Source organism: Monosiga brevicollis, genomic scaffold (genome assembly GCF_000002865.3).
Source record: "Monosiga brevicollis MX1 MONBRscaffold_16 genomic scaffold, whole genome shotgun sequence".
Classification (NCBI taxonomy): domain Eukaryota; class Choanoflagellata; order Craspedida; family Salpingoecidae; genus Monosiga; species Monosiga brevicollis.
The window spans coordinates 801,568-817,317 of NW_001865053.1; the positions used below are offsets into that span (position 1 = coordinate 801,568).

General features: G+C 54.0%; 4 protein-coding genes across 4 annotated transcripts; 2 read left to right on the plus strand and 2 right to left on the minus strand.

Moving 5' to 3' along the window:
• Positions 1 to 191: 191 nt before the first annotated feature.
• On the plus strand, positions 192 to 1,687 carry MONBRDRAFT_26990 (uncharacterized protein; the record flags this gene model as incomplete). The annotated part of the gene is made up of 6 exons (XM_001747302.1): positions 192 to 293; positions 370 to 530; positions 644 to 755; positions 845 to 985; positions 1,137 to 1,228; positions 1,444 to 1,687. 6 exons carry the CDS (start codon positions 192 to 194, stop codon positions 1,685 to 1,687), a joined length of 852 nt encoding a protein of 283 aa, XP_001747354.1.
• A 512-nt stretch (positions 1,688 to 2,199) lies between these two features.
• On the minus strand, positions 2,200 to 4,602 carry MONBRDRAFT_26991 (uncharacterized protein; the record flags this gene model as incomplete). The annotated part of the gene is made up of 3 exons (XM_001747402.1): positions 2,200 to 3,968; positions 4,119 to 4,275; positions 4,357 to 4,602. 3 exons carry the CDS (start codon positions 4,600 to 4,602, stop codon positions 2,200 to 2,202), a joined length of 2,172 nt encoding a protein of 723 aa, XP_001747454.1.
• A 1,729-nt stretch (positions 4,603 to 6,331) lies between these two features.
• On the plus strand, positions 6,332 to 9,393 carry MONBRDRAFT_26992 (uncharacterized protein; the record flags this gene model as incomplete). The annotated part of the gene is made up of 11 exons (XM_001747303.1): positions 6,332 to 6,451; positions 6,570 to 6,717; positions 6,853 to 6,961; positions 7,087 to 7,141; positions 7,293 to 7,433; positions 7,962 to 8,165; positions 8,596 to 8,677; positions 8,772 to 8,851; positions 8,950 to 9,005; positions 9,104 to 9,166; positions 9,279 to 9,393. The coding sequence occupies 11 exons, from the start codon at positions 6,332 to 6,334 to the stop codon at positions 9,391 to 9,393; spliced, it is 1,173 nt and encodes a 390-aa protein (XP_001747355.1).
• Positions 9,394 to 9,762: 369 nt separating this feature from the next.
• On the minus strand, positions 9,763 to 15,217 carry MONBRDRAFT_37807 (uncharacterized protein; the record flags this gene model as incomplete). Its single annotated transcript, XM_001747403.1, has 13 exons — positions 14,955 to 15,217; positions 14,459 to 14,840; positions 14,213 to 14,345; positions 13,574 to 14,095; positions 12,411 to 12,513; positions 11,830 to 12,135; positions 11,632 to 11,747; positions 11,188 to 11,496; positions 10,727 to 11,068; positions 10,443 to 10,598; positions 10,218 to 10,302; positions 9,989 to 10,117; positions 9,763 to 9,824 (listed from the first exon to the last, which is right to left on the minus strand). Exons 1-13 carry the CDS (start codon positions 14,992 to 14,994, stop codon positions 9,763 to 9,765), a joined length of 2,685 nt encoding a protein of 894 aa, XP_001747455.1. The 5' UTR covers positions 14,995 to 15,217.
• Between the last annotated feature and the right edge of the window lie 533 nt (positions 15,218 to 15,750).

A 15,750-nucleotide genomic window follows, 5' to 3' on the forward strand; every position in this document is an offset into this window, starting at 1 on the left:
GCTAGCCCAGCAAGCGGTGCTGAAGGTACAAAAGCGCTGGTCTACGTTGGGTCATTTCACTAGCACTCGGTTTACAAAGGGGGTAGTTGCCAAGGATCGCGAGCCATGTCATTGGTTTCTGCTGAATACATACTACGCTCTGACAGGGCATCGGCGTAGGGGATGCCACGGCCACTGCTGCAGCTGCAACCATGACCCAGATTCTGCGCGATGCCACCGGCATGATTGGCAGCATCTCCTTTGCTTGGATTCAGGGATCAGACCTGGACAACAACGCCAAGCAGTGGCGCTTGGTTAGCCGACTCGGACGCGTTGTGCGACAGCGTCTGCCCCCAGCGTCGTGTTCTCATCGGTCGTCAATCATCACAGGTGGCCGACGTGCTCAACGACACAGCCATGCTCCTCGAGCTGATATCACCCCTGCTCCCCGCGTACTTTCTCTTCCTGGTTTGCGTGGCTAGTCTAGCACGCGCCATCGTCGGCGTAGCAGGCGGTGCCACGCGAGCCGCCTTGATTCAACACCAGGCCCGGTCTGTGTGCTTGCAGTCTTGGCCCCTCCTCGAGTTCAATGACCGAGTGCTACTGACGGTGCTGTTAGCATGAAAGCCTCATGGTTGTTTGCATGTCATGTCTCCTACCATAGTAACAACAACATGGGAGATGTCGCCGCGAAAGACGGCTCACAGGAAACATTGGTCAACCTCGTGGCTCTTCTCGTGAATCTTATTCTCGTTCCTCTTGTCAGCCAAAATGCGGTGCGTCTTCAGTATTCAGTTGGATGGCGAGAGACCGTGCCCAGTGTAAAGCTGCAATCAACTCACCTTGTCCACTTTCCACGATGTAGCAAGTTGTCTGGTCCCTCTTTGGCCTGAGCACGTGTTGCCATATTTTCTTCAACTATAAGGCCGTGCGCAGCCTATGCATGACGCGCCTGAATGGGCGGCGAGCCCACCTAATCGTGGAGCACTATACTCGTCACCAGCAGGTATGTAAGCTAAGCAATGCATGTGCTCATTCCTGAGAACGGAACTGCGGCAGCTCTTGACCGCCTAGCACTGCGGTGACTTTATGGGGACCGCTTGTGGTGCGCCGACTTGAACAAGAGGCTGACGCCTGCTTCTTCCTTTCTTGCTTAGATTTTATCTCCAAAGATTGCAAATCAGCGCGAGCCCTTATTCTTTGATCCAGTGGCCCAGCGCATTCAGCTTGGCGCCTCCCTGTTGCAACTGTAGGTGAACCCGGGCAAACTTCTTGGGTTGTCTGACTTGCAGATCTGTCTTTCTCCTCGAATTCTTTTTGAATGGTCAGGGAACAAGGCATTCTAAAGTTTAAGGTTTTTTTTTTGGTCCTCATGACTTCATGTGTCAGGCCCACCGAGGCTTGGTCGGCTGTTCAACAGGAGCTTGTCGCACATCGATATGCAGTTCACCTGCATGGTGGCAGATACGCTGTCATTCTGGCCGAAGAGGCAACGCCGGCTGATATGCAGCGGGCCTATTTCTCAGCGCTGTTCTCGCACTACGAAATGCAAGACACTACACCGGGCTTGGTACGCAGCGAACCCACGACCGCCGTGGATGCCGTCTTGTCGCAGCTGGCAAGCCAAGGCTGGAGTCCCACCGTGGCCCAGTATTATGATCATGGCTATCGTGTTCAACTTGAGGATACCCGGAAGAAGTTCAATTAGAGGTCCAATCCCCATAATTGCCGCTCCTCAACGTGAACAAACGCAATTAAAAAAAAAAAAAAATGGAATGAATACCTGACTTGAATTATTTGGGTGCAAGTCCATAGCTTTCTCCATGAGACGAGCGTTTGTCCTGGTCGAGTCTGTGCTCTGGCCATGATTTCAGGTCAAATTGTCTTATGCATCTCCACAAGCTCTTGGTTTGCGTTGACAATCAATTGTTAAATCGCAGTCAGAGGCACCGCATGCTTTTCACATGGATCAATGCTGGCCCACGACCAAACCTTTCTCCGCTTGAGCAGGGCACGCACGTCACACATTCAGCCACAGTCCAACCCCCCAACCCCGACACCCTTTGATAGTTACGCACTGGCGGTGCCCTCTTGAGCCGGGGTGAGATGACCTTGTGTTTGCTGAGAATCAGAGTGCAAAGGGTTTGAGTGGCGCGGAGCGCGCTGGACCATCTGTCGCGTCGCGCGCTGGGCTATTTGATGCCTGGGTGGCCATCATTTTCACCCTTGACGGCCAGTGCAGGCCTTGCACAACTTGATCGCCTCGTCCAACTTGACCGCCTCCAACGCCTCGACCAGCTTCTTACGAGCGTCGTTGTCCTCCAGCATATCTTCGGCCACGCGAGCCAATGCATAGCCGTCGTGCGACTTTCTTAGTTCTTGATTTGGCCTAGCATCCGGATGGCGGTACTTTTCAAGGTCGTCTTTGTGGTTGTAGCTTGGGGCATACGTTGCTTTTTCTTTGAGAAAGCCACCCAAGTCAAAATCAATCAGAAAAGCCATCGGCTGCTCGACTGTCGCCATCTCAGTTTGCACAGCTTCTTTGACCAGGCCTGCTTCCACTGGAGCTGCTTCCATTGGAACTGCTTCCGCTGAGGCTGCTTCCGCTGGAGCTGATTCCGCTGAGGACTCTCGACTCTGTGGAGATGCGCTGGGCATAGCTTCGGAGCTGTGCTGCCCCTCCTTCTCCCAGCTTGGCGGCTGAAACATCCAATCCTCTGGCTGCCAGTTGTTGCAAAAAAGAATGGTGCGAGGCAAAATATCGCCGTGCACAAAGCCAAGGCTATGCAACACTTGCAACTGCTTCGTGACATCGATCAGCTGGAGCTGCGCATTGGGACCGCAAGGGGCTGTCTGCACTCGTGGGTATCGGAGGAGCACTACCTCGGTCGCAAGCTCCTTCACCACCCACGCCCGGTAAAACTTGCCCGCCTTTGGCAATTGGCCAAGCGCTTGGAGCAGCTTGAGTGATGGTGGTGGGCGGGCATCACGGGAATCAATCTGGTACGCCTCTGTACCCAAGGCCCCAGGTTGGCAGCCCCAATAGTCGTAGTGCTTGACAACCCACGACCCGGCACTGGCATGTTCGTACTGCTGCACATTGGCCCCGGACGTTTCGATGCAGGTCCACTCTTCCATGCCCCGAGCCGGGCAGGGAAAGGGCTCGGAGGCAAACGGCAATTGAGTTTTTTTGGTACGACAATACTGGATGATATCACGCAAGGGACCCGACAGAAACTCGTTGCAAGCTGTCAAAAGCGCCCAGACAGCCCGCTGGTCGTTGCGGTCGGTGGAAATCTGAGCGGATCCAAGTCGGAGAAAAGCCAGATGGTATGCCTTCTTGAGGCCCGTCATCTTTTCAACCAGAGCAACTGTCTCCTGGCAGGTCAAGTGCAGGACCAGATAAGCGGTCACAATGTCATCACACACATTGATGTTGATGAGCGGATAGAACAGGTGTTGCCTCTCCTGTGGAATGTTGTACTTTGTCGGCAGGATGCCAAGGCGCACAATCTGGTTGCCCACGTGGCCACCAAAGTTGTCAAAGTGCTTGAAATGCTCTTTGCACTTGCCCATGACGACCGGGTGCAGGTCAGAGTCAAAACCCACCCAGTCAGCGGGCATGGTGCCCATCCCGATGGGCACCCGGTGCATAAGGATCACAGGCTTCAAAAACCCGTGCAGAGCCAGGGAGATTCGCGTCGAGTAGTACGATTCGTGCCTCAGGTGAGGCGCCTTGACGAGGGTTTGATGTGCGGCTGTCAAATCGGTATGAATGCCTTGTTGAGGCAGTCGAGCAGACAACAGCTCTGCAGCTCGCTGGACAATCTCAAGGGCCAAGTAATGGCAGCTTGGAGGCAGCTCCACAATACCAAAAACGTCCTCCTCATTGTTGTTGATGTCACTAATCTTTGGGGTCTGCGAAGGTGGCTTGGAAGGCAAACAGGCTTCCGCGTTTGAAGATGACGCCTTTTCAACCCAAGTGTGCCCTGAAAAACCAAGCCAAGAACAAAACACAACACACCACAAAAACATTGGCAGTCCCAAGGCACCGTGGTGAGCTTGAGCGTCGGGTTGGTACACCAAAGCATGCGGGTAACGGAACGGCTGTCGACTTTCACGCCCAGGTAAAACTTTACCGGAAATGGGCAAATTGGTCTCAAGTAGGGCACAGGAGACTTTGTGGTCCTGGCATCGAGAGTACATCAGGGAGAGCTGCTCTGCTGACATGCTGGCCAGATGCTCAAAAAGGCCAGAGTTTTGAGGCAACTCGAAATGATCCTCAAGGTATCCATACTGACGAGCACACAAACCAGGTGGGTAAGCTGTAAGTTGCACATCACTTAGGGGGGTCGCGAGAAGACCTGATCAACCAACCACTTTGTTCCGCTCGCACTCCTCGCGCTCCTCGCGCTCCTCGTGTTCTGCTTGTGCTTGTGCTTGTGCTTGTGCTTGTGCTTGTGCTTGTGCTTGTGCTTGTGCTTGTGCTTGTGCTTGTCGCTCCTCGTGCTCGCGCTCTTTGCAAAAACGATCCAGCCGCAAGTCCTTCTCCTCAGCACTGAGGTTTAAAGCATCGAGGGACTTCAGATATGCAAGCAAGTTCGGATCCGCATCCTGAGCCATGCTTGTGGGTCTTGCGTTCAACAACACACACACTGAGAGCCAGGAGTAGGTAGGTAGGTAGATTGGTAGGCAAGAGATCAAACCAGCGAAACAAGCAGAGGAAATAGGACAGTCCAAGGCTGACAAGAAGTAAGAAAAAAATGCACAACCAGCACCCTCAAACATCGAGTCTGAAAAGCTTCATCGTCTAAAAATACACATTTTAGCTCGGTTTTCGGCGTGCGCTGCCGAACGGCTCGAAACGGTTTTTCTGAGCCCATTGTTTCGTACCCGTGCCGAACATTGTTTCCTTGCACGTGACCAAGCTCATCCAGCTCCGACACGTGTCATCGTCGCTCGAACAGACCACATCAATGACATTACTGTGCATGCGTTTGTCAAAGTGCCCAAGGTCAGCGGCAGTTCGGTCCGATGAGCAGGATCGATTCACTGCGAAAGTGCACGAGTGTATGAGATGTATCTGTGGAAGCGAGGGGAACCGATGGACGTGGGCTGATAAAAGGCAAGCACACGCGTGCACACGAGGGACAAGGGTGGGTATGCTTGACATGGAAGCCATGCCAAGACGTCAGTCAATTGGGTACAGACACGCATACAGGAATGTTATTTTCCTCTGGTCCAGGAGAGGACGAATCGGCTGCAATGTATGAAGCGAGCTTCAAGACAGGCAGCTCGCCAGACGAAATTAGGCGAATCAGAGTTTGCGGCCACTTGATGTCAATTTGCAGCACAGCATGAACGTGTTCGCTGCGTCAAGAAAGAAAGAGATCAAGCTGACGGCATCCATCGGGTTGACTCGGGGGCTGGGGCAAGTCTCAGCTATGGCTTGCTCGTCAACGTCGCGACACAGGATCATGACTGGGGATAGTGGTTCTAATTCAGGCACGGCCAAACCCCCACGGCTGTTTGCATTGCAAGTCGAGTCAGCTGACCAGACAGCGGAAGAGTGTCATGTCTGAGGCACACCGCAGTCACTTTGTGCCGAACATGGTGTGGTCCAAAGTAGAGATGTGCAGGCCACTAAAAAGACATGTCAAGGACAGCCACAAGCGAGAAAGAAACCCCATGCCATCTAGACGTTTGTTCAGCAACTTGAAACGCCCACATCCTGGTCACCTCGGCCCCTCTCGGTCCGCTCAGGGTGCAGCACACCCAGACGTGTGTCTAGTCGCGCGCACCTCAATAGAACCCCATCTCCACTTCATAGGAATAGTTGCACTACAGCACGCCAACACAGACACACAGACACACAGACACACAGACACACAGACACAGACACAGACACAGATACAGACACAGACACAGACACAGACAGACAGACAGACAGACAGACAGACAGACAGACAGACAGACAGACAGACAGACAGACAGACAGACAGACAGACAGACAGACAGACAGACAGACAGACAGACAGACAGACAGACAGACAGACAGACAGACAGACAGACAGACAGACACACACACACACACACACACACACACACACACACACACACACACACACACACACACACACACACACAGACACACACACACACACACACACACACAAATACAAAAAACGAGGGTCCATGACATCCTTCAATTTATAATACTAAGCCAAGAACCTTCGTGTGCGTGCGAGCTCCCCATTGACCCGACGTGGCGACTGCAGAAGTGAAAAGAGCGGCGGAGCTGTTGCCTGCTGTGGGGTGTGTGTGTGTGAATGCAGCAGGCGTGATGGCGACGATGGCGGGGTGCAGGCGTTGGTTGGGGTTGAGGCGGGCGTTGGTTGTGGGGTTGGTTGTGGTGGTCTTGGTCGCTCGCGTGGGGGTTGCGGCCGCCGGTGCAGATGACGACGATGACGTGGTAAGGTGCCGCATGGCGTTGTGAGCGGCGGTTCTCTTTCGGCTCTGAGGCGCGTCAACCTGCGAGGTGGGGCCATGGCTAAGCGTGTTGGGTTGCATGCGCGTGGTGTATCTGGCAGGATGGCAATCAGTGCCAAAATGTGACTTTTAAGCACGGCAACGTACGCTGCAAGTGCACCTGCCCCGTCGTGGCCACTACTCTGAACAGCACGGAGGGCCTCAAGGCCTCGAGCTGCGATGTCAGCCGCAAAAACTACGACGCTGGCGGTTCGTATTTGCGTGTGGTGGTGACTGATGGCCCTCCGAGTCGTGAGGGCATGCTGCCGTGGACAACTCGAGATTGAGTTGAAGCCAGCGCGGGGTGCTCATGCTCCACTGGCGGGACTTGCTTTTGGTCGCCAGACAAAACCGTGTGTGGAAAAGAAACCTGTGTAAGCTGCATCAATGACCGTGTGACCAAGACGGAGCGTGAGTGCTCCTACACCATCGTCGTTTCAGACGAGTCGCAGTGGTATGTGCATGGCCATCGCCCGGTATTTGGTGGCCTCGACCGTCTCCCTGGACCAAAGACATGCCGTACATGGGGCCCGTGACATGAATGTACGCTGTGCTTCACTGCTTGCCTTCCACACATAGCTCTTGCCAGAACGTCATGCCGAGCAATCAAGGCCCCAACGTGACGGATGCCACGGTAGGTGTCTCTTCAGCTGCCCAGAACCGCGGGTTGAGGTCACAGTATTGGCTCTGCCCACTTGAAGACATTTGTGCATGCAGTCCCATCCTTTGTTTGTTTGTTCATATGTGTTGGCATGTGTGTGTCTCTCTTGGATCATCTCTAATAGGCTTCCATGTGTGATCTATGCACGTGTACGTACGAGGCCCGCAACACACACCTTATCAAGGGCACGGTCATCTCCTTCATGGTCGTGGCCAGTCTTTTGGTGTTGGTGGCTTGTATCAATGCCTTGCCACGTCGTCGTCAGGTGTGTCTTTGTTTTTGCTCGGGCCCCTTCTTGTCTGCCCAAGCGTTCTTCCTCGTCTCGAGGCGAGCTTGAGAAAACGGCTCTTTGCTGATTTTCCATTCCGCCTTTCCCATGGTGTTTCCCGTGTTTCAATAGTTCTTCTCAGTCACGGCCGACGAGGCCCGCCCCTTTTCAGTGTCGGGGAGCGAGAGCAGTACCTCTGCCTCTCGCCGTGCAGCCTCGGGTCTTGAGGAGGAGGCCGACAATGACTCGGACGAGTCGCAAGACGAGGCCCCGTTGTTGCCCAGTGAAGGGCGAACCGCCAGCACGAGTGCGACCGCCGTGTCTTCAACTGCATCGCATTTCAGCATGAAACAACGCATCAAAGGACTCTTGCAACGCAATGCCTTTCGATCAGAGATTGGCTTTTAGACGTTCACACCCTCTCCGCCCCGAACCAAGGTCAACGACATTTCCTCTTGACCAGTTCGACCCTAGTTTAAGTAGCCCTTTTTGCTTGTGTAAACGATTTTTCCTTCTTGTTTCCAGATGCCCCTGGTCTTGATGCCTCGCCTTTCCAAACCGGCCCCTTTTCTTTCATTGGGCCTATTCTTCAAGATTTGGTGGGTCTCTTTCGATTCAATCCACATCGAGATGTTGTTCATGTATTGCCGTCGACGAGACTGCCCCGAGACAGATGATGCAGTCCAGAACGTTGAGCAGACGCACACTCTGGCCATCATCGCCAAGCGGGTATGTTGACACATGGGGATTCATATCATGTCCATCCACCCTGAGGCACACAGACAGACAGATAGATAGACAGACAGATAGACAGAGACACAGACAGAAAGACAGACACAGACAGACACACAGAGACACATACAGACACAGACAGACACACAGACACACAGACACACAGAGACACAAAGACAAATGTCAGCAATTCTAAATTTCTTGGCTGTTGTTGGGATGGCTGGGCCTCTTATTGGGCAGCCGCTCGATGCGCATCCCCGGGTATGTATGGTGGCGTTGAGGCTGCCATGTCGATCTGGAAGGGGGGTGGGCTGTATGCGGGTAGCAGGATAGCAGATGCTCTGTGTGTATGTGTGAGTGTGTGTGTTTGGGGGAAGGGACAAGGGCGTGTGGGAGGTTCTGGCTCATGTTTGGGCTTGCATGCTAGCGGGATGAGCTGTGCCGGTACGCCAGAGAGGACCCGCGTCTCGCCACGGCTACCCTGCTCACCTACGTCGACTTGTCCGAAGGTCAGTGCCAACAATGCTAGCCACAGGGGTGAATACGTTTCTCTTCCCGCTTTTGTACAGAAGCCAATGCTTGTTCACAATGCTCTGCACGTAGCCAAAAATTGGCGCAGCCTTGATATCCGTCACCATGAACGCTTGCGGCTGGTCTACCTGGTTGGGCGAATGGGTTTGAAGGTGTGCCCGTCTCAAACGACGTGCTCGTGTGCGCGCGCGTGTATGTGTGCCTGTGCAGTGCTCCCAGTTTGACGTTTCCCGCACATTGGACTTTGTAGAAACCGTTGGAAGTTATAATTCCAGCTCTGGCTGATCGGGATCTCCAGTTACAAACGTACGCAGTGGTGTCACGAGCACACTGTCACCAAAGGCCGGGTGGAGACACCAGGGTTTACAATATGCCAGACAAACTCATTTGACTTTGCAACGCAGCATGCACCAGTACTATACCGAAATCACCGACCCTAACAGCGAGCTCAATACGCCCATTCAGAGGTGCGCAGGTCGTTTGTATGCCCCCCCCACCCCTCCTCCCCACGGCCACCGCCACGCCAGCAAAGGTTGCCGGAAAATTTCACTCCCATTTGGTCCTTGCCTTTGATTTCAGCTTTGTGCTGGGTATCATGGCCGACGACTCGACTGTGGTCTACTATCGCTTCTCCCAAGGCCTACAGGCCCCGCCTGAGAGCTTGATTATGCAAGCCACAGCCGACGACGACTAGACACGTTGCCGGAAGCAGCAATCATGCCTGTTGTTTCATCATCGTTGTTACCGAGCGCAAGCAACCTTTGTTCCGAGAAATCGGCCTTGATAGGCACAGCGTGCCCCCTTCTTCGACCTGAGGCTCATCGCCAACCTGCCAATACGACACGTTTTCCTTAAACCCTCGAGCATGTCTTTATTACCCGCCTGCTCATTTGTCCTTCGTGCCTGAACAGAATCGATTTTTTTTTTCCTCAAATGCAGCCCGCGGTACATGCTTTTGTAGAACTTCAATTTAACTGCACGGCTTCCTTTGAATGCTTGTAATGGATGCAACAAGCACAAATGCTGAGGTTTGAGCATTCGGTTATGCAGCACACGTCTGCGCTTACTCTGCGCCCCAAAGCTTGAAGGAGCGATCATACGACGATGTGGCAATCAAGCTTGCATCTGCAAAGAAAAATACAGTAGACATCCATCATTAAAGACATTCATGAGCTTCTGATCTGCCGAAACAAAAATGTGATGGGTCCCGCTTTGTGCAAACAGCACCCAGTCACAGACCCTTATCGTGATGACAGGGGGGCATGGATATCGTATTTTTGATAGCTTACCGGGGCTAACATCAATGGACATGATGCGGCTCTCATGGCCCTTGAGTGTGCGCACGGGAGTGCACTCTGGAGCTTGCCAGACCTTGGCCGTCTTATCGTACGAGGAAGTTACAAAGAAATTGCCGCTTGCTATAAAAATGCAGACACACACGAGGCCCAGCGATGTGAGCCCAAGGTACAAGTGGAGGTCAGAGATCAGGCGAGGCAAGATCGGCTCAGACACACTTACGGTGATAACGCAGCTGTGAAATGAGGTTGGTGTGGGCGGGCATTGTGTATACACAGGTGGACTTGCGCAGATCCCAAATACGCACCTAGAAAGAGCGCACCGCATGTTTAAAAGGCAGAGTTGAGCGTGACAACTGGCAAATGTGCATAGCACAGCGTAGCGTTGCAGGTCATCCAGCCGGAAGCGGGGACATGCAAGGACGTGGGCTGAACATGCGCTCCTTACCGTGTGATCGTCACTGGCAGTGGCAACATGAAAGCCATTGGGGCTAAAATCAATGCTCAGGACCTGCTGGCGATGACCCGTCAGCACCAAGATGTTCTTGCCCGTGCGCAGATCCCAAATTCGGCCGTAGCAGTCCAAACTGGTCGTGCCAGCCAGCTACAGGCAACGAGGTCGTGCGACATGAGCAGAAGAAAGACAGTACAGTACCACACAAAGCTCAATAAACGGGAGACAAGAGGCGTGCGGCACCAGCAGCCAAACGCCAGAAGTCAATATGTACGTACCGAGCCATCTGGGTGGAAGGCAATGTCGTATACTGGCATGGAATGCCCCTCTTGATGCAGCACTTCAACGTTTTGTTCAAGGTCGAAAAGGCGCCATGATTCGTCAAAGCAGGTTGTGCCAAGAAAGCGACCACTGGGGTGAAAACGGGCGCGCGCCACGCGCATATCATGGCCATCCAGTGTTTGCAGAGGCGTGTCCTTCTCCATGGACCAGAGGTGTACGGCACCATTCATGTCACAGGAGGCCAGGTTGATGGCACCCGGTTGTTGATCCAGCCCCGAGCGAGGGTGCCACTCGACGGCACTCACGCGCTCTTCGTGACCTTTGAGTGTTTTTTGAAGCTGAGCGAAACGCCAAGTACATGAGTTCCAGGGCACTTCAAGGATGCGGGGATACACATGCGTTGCCAAGGTCAAGCTGTGATTCAGATGCACAGGATCACTTTTGGCCTGTGACCAACCTTGCAGTCCGGCACCGACCAAAGCTTGACAAGGCCACTCCAGGAAGAAATGGCCAACGACTTGCCATCAGGGCTAAATCGGCAATGTGATAGGGGCCGCGTGTCGCCAACCTCACTGGCCTGTGCAATAAACTCTTGCAAGCGAGCGAGCGTACGCTGCTTGGTGGCTACCTCTTCTCGATCCGTCTTGGCCAAACGAAGACGGGCAGCTTTCAGGCGTTCACTAGCACGGGGCAGGGAATAATCGGCCAAAAAGCGACGCGCCACCTCCAACTCAGCGGGGCCTTCGTGATACCAAATGTCCTTGTTCTGGTAGTGTCAAAGTCAAGGTAGGAAAGAGAAGGTGAGCAGTCAATGTGTGGCAAGGGCTTACGCCATGGGTGGAGCCTGGTGCTGAAGGAGATACAGGACAGCGGGGCAGGGCGATGGCGCGTGAAAACTTACGCCCTGAGGTGTCGCTTCCGTTTCAGCTTGCTTCTCTGTTTCGGTTGCGGGGCCACGCTCGAGAATGAGGTCGCGTAAACGCTCGCGCCGGTCGCCCGGGTTTTCACCGAAGAGACCTGCGCATGAATCACCAAGCAGATCAGACTGAGGTTCATGACCCAAGCAGCAGCGTGGGGGCGCGACGGCATCAAACCGTACAAATAGGTTCGCCAAAGCTACGCAACATCTTCTTCACGTCCATGTCAGCTGCGGGCACATTGAGGGCGCGTGCCTGGGGTGCAGCATTTGTGATGATTGCGATCAGTGGTGAGTTGATGGGAAAGGAGGGTTGACCGATGGTAAAGATCGAGTAAAAGGTGATAAAATTCAGGAGGCGGGGAAGGGGAGGCAACGGGGCGAAGGTTTCCAGTGAACAGACCTTGCGCTTTCGCTCCAAGGCCGCTACGGCCTCATTCTTTTCTGCGAGCTCGGCTTGCTCTTCATTGGTCAGATCCATCCGTTCATCTGGTCACAGTGGCACATGGGACACCGAAGCGGTGAGTGTGACAAAGTTTTCCTTTCAAAGGGCGGGGCCCCCACAATCTCTATGCCCACCGGTTGAACTAATGTTGATGTTGCCGGCAGCAATGCCGGCTTGCACGGCCGCGGAGAGCGCTGCGGGCATGATTCAGTCAGCCAGTGCCCACCGGTGTGAGACCACGCGACGAACAGCGGGAGGGCAGGAAGCAACCGAGTCTTCTTCAGACTGCTGCTTTTGCAGACGCGGTCAGCACACCCACCTGGTTTGGCTTTGGTGGATGTGGCCACTTCATTCTGAGGGTCCGAGGCAGCTTGGCGGCGTTCCTGTTCAGTTGCCAGCTGGCGCTGAATGCGCTCAAAGGCCTGTTCAGCCATGCTGACGGACGGCAGTGGTCTGGCGCCTGGTCAATGAATATAGATCACGTTTACGGAGGTGAAATGGCGGTTGCGGGTCTCCAGTCAGACAATGCCAACAGAACGATGCAGTCGTTTACACCGAGCACCGGTAGAAAGTGACGGAGAGCTGAGCAAGCAAGGCCCAAGCACCAATCTCCGGTTCCTGCACCGCCAACCTCTCACACACACAAAAGAAAAAAAAAAAAAGAAAAAAAGAAGAAAAAAAAAAAAACGTGTGAGTTTGAGAGAGAGAGAGAGAGAGAGAGAGAGAGAGTTTGCGAGAGTGAGAGAGAATTGAAAAAAAAAAAAAAAAAAAAAAAAAAAGAAAGAGAGAGAGAGAGGAAAGGAAAGNCCAAGGTGTAGAGAGACGCACTCATCCAGGGGTGATGGCGGCGCAAATGGGATGGAATCAACCATGAGAGCATGGATGGATGGTCAAATGAATTTTAAACAAGGCAGAGCGAGAACAAGGAGCCACTCGGCCGCCAATGGCTAGGATTGAAGACTGGGGTAGGTGATGGCTTTGTTATTGTCGGAAAGAGTCCCACGCTCGGCTAGATAAACAGCAATTCGCATGGCAGGCTTCCACTCTTGTGGTTCGGGCACTTCGGGGTGGAATGCCTGGTCCATTGCCAGCGCGTGCTTGTGGGACTGCTCGGGAATTCGGGCACAATCGAAATGAGCGCAAGGGACAGGAGTCAAGGAATCCAAGATGGATGCAGTGAAAACAAATGAAAGAAGCAGGAGGTGACCGAGGCCTTACCCTGCGGCGATGACCATCATCCTCGTCTTTGTTTCGGCCACCGCGGCGGCGGCGGCGACCGTCTCGGTCCTCCGAAACCTCCTTTTTGTCCAACTCTTCTTGAGTCAACGTTAATATGCTAGGAGACCAGGGCTCGAGATCACCGCTTCTAAAGCAGTTGGAGCAGTCAAGGCCACCGGCATGCACGATTGGCTTGGGCGCATCGTCGTACACAACGGCCTACAAAGCAGCGACACGTGTAAGCCCATACTTGGCGTTATGCACCTTGTCGGATTGAGTGGGACCAGGCACCAGCAGAGACATGCTTGGTGTCGAGAAAGGGGTGCGGGGGCGGACCTTTTTGTCTGCCAGCAATTGCTCGTGGATGGCATGTGCAAGCAGGGGGCCATAATCGCTGGGGAGGCCCAGTTCAATGATCAAGGACTGAGCAAAGTCTTCTGGAGACCCGGCCCCGTGCTGCCACTCAAAGCTGTCGCTCAGCAGACTAGAGGCATATTGGACCTTGAGCCAGATTGCGTTGGTATGGGTCACAGGCATGACCGGGCAATGAGATGACGCTGTGGGTGCAACATCAGCATCCCCCACACGAAACGAGGAACGGATCAAATCTGGACGAGGAACAAGAAAGCACACCTCTACGCGCACGAGGGCGGAGCGGGTGGAGACGTCCATCATTTGAGTCTGCCTAAAGGCATCTAGTTGCTGTTGTATTGAGTGGGCAAACGTGCCGGCAAAGCGCGAGGGCAGCTCGGCATCCTGGCAGAGTAGCTCGGCAAACAAGGCAGGCTAGGGAAACACATGGAAGGTCATGCAAAACCGATCCGAGTCGGGGGTGAGTGAGTGAGCCTGATGCAGCTGCAACACTGCACATGTCGGCGGCCTTGATGGTTGTAGAGAACCCACCGTGATATGGGGCTCGTTGATGTTCCAGGTAAACTGGTCCCGAAACTTGTAGCCTTCCTTGTCTAGTGTCAGCTTGATTGGTACCAGTTGTTCCTCCAGCGCATCCGCCTCTGAAGCCAGTCCGTGTGGCTTGCTAATTCAACGCGGGCAAGAGGACGGTGGTGATGGCACACAAAGCGGACATGGTATGCGGGATTCAGTCAGAAGATGCGAAACCCGAGCCGTTACTGGAGAAAGAAGGCTGACCGGTAATATTGGCGCAAGGGGTTTGATGACCCTTTGACTGCGCGCTCGGTTCCCGGCGCGCGGGGCGGGATCATGGGGGCATGTGCCGATTGGGTGAGGAGGACAGGGGTGGAGCCAAGCATGATTTTGCGTGACTTGACGGGGCGAGGTTGCCGAAGCAATGGGGCACCATCATCCTCGGCTCGCAAGACATCCACCTCCTCAGCCAATAGGAGGGTCACAAGGGGGGCATGGGCCACGTCCCAGTATTGCAGCAGCTGGCGCTCCACTGCAGTGGCTTGGCGACGATACAAAGAGGGATGGAGTTGATAGAATTGCCACAGCGGGCGACCCATGAAACGGGCCACATCAGTAGCACAATAGTACTCCTGGCCGCCCGGCACTGTATCCACGAGGACAGAGGGGAGCGGAGATTGAGGGGGAGGCGAGGGTTGATAGCGGTTCCACACAAAGGATGATCCATCTGCGAGACGGCGGAAAAGCAAAGCGCACGCACCAAAGCTGAATCGACGCAGCTCGATGCCTTCTTCGGCCATGGTGAAAGGCGACCTGTCAAGTTCCTACTGGGGCGACACACCAGCTAGCCAAGGTGCCCTTGGCCCGAGTCAAATCAAGTCGAGCCGACTCTGGCGCTCCTCTCAAAGCGAAGAGGGGGAAAAGAGTCCCGGTGCCAAACCAAAAAAAAATCAAGTTGACGCTGGGTCCACAAAGCCCCTTCCCCACACACCCACACACACACACACACACACAAGAAAACCCCGTCCACTGCCGCCGAACTGCCAGCTAGCTTTGGGGTGAGAGGGCACTCGGGGAGGAAACCAGGGGGGAGCGCCGAAAGCCCAAAAGGGAGTGTCGTCTCTTCTTTGCTTTTTACAAAAGTTAACGGTCGCCTTATGGGTAAACGATAGTGTGTCAAACACTACACTGACTAGACTGATAATGTGTGATTTTCCTTACACTTATCGGGCACAGACAGACACAGAGAGAGAGAGAGAGAGAGAGAGAGAATTAGAATGAATAAGGAGACACACACACACACACTTTAGAGAGACAGAAAAAAATGAGAGAGAGACACACACAGAGAGCACACACACACACACAGTGAGAAGCGAATTAATTTTTTTGATTTTGTTGGTGTCGTCGTCGAGTGGCTGGAAGTCGGTTGGACGGTGAGTCGGTGAGTTGGTCGGTGAGACAGACAGACAGACTGGCAAGGCGGGTGGTTCTGGATGGATACAAGTGAGGGGGGGGGGGGGGGGGGGGGGGGGGGGGAAAATTTTTTTTGGGGACCT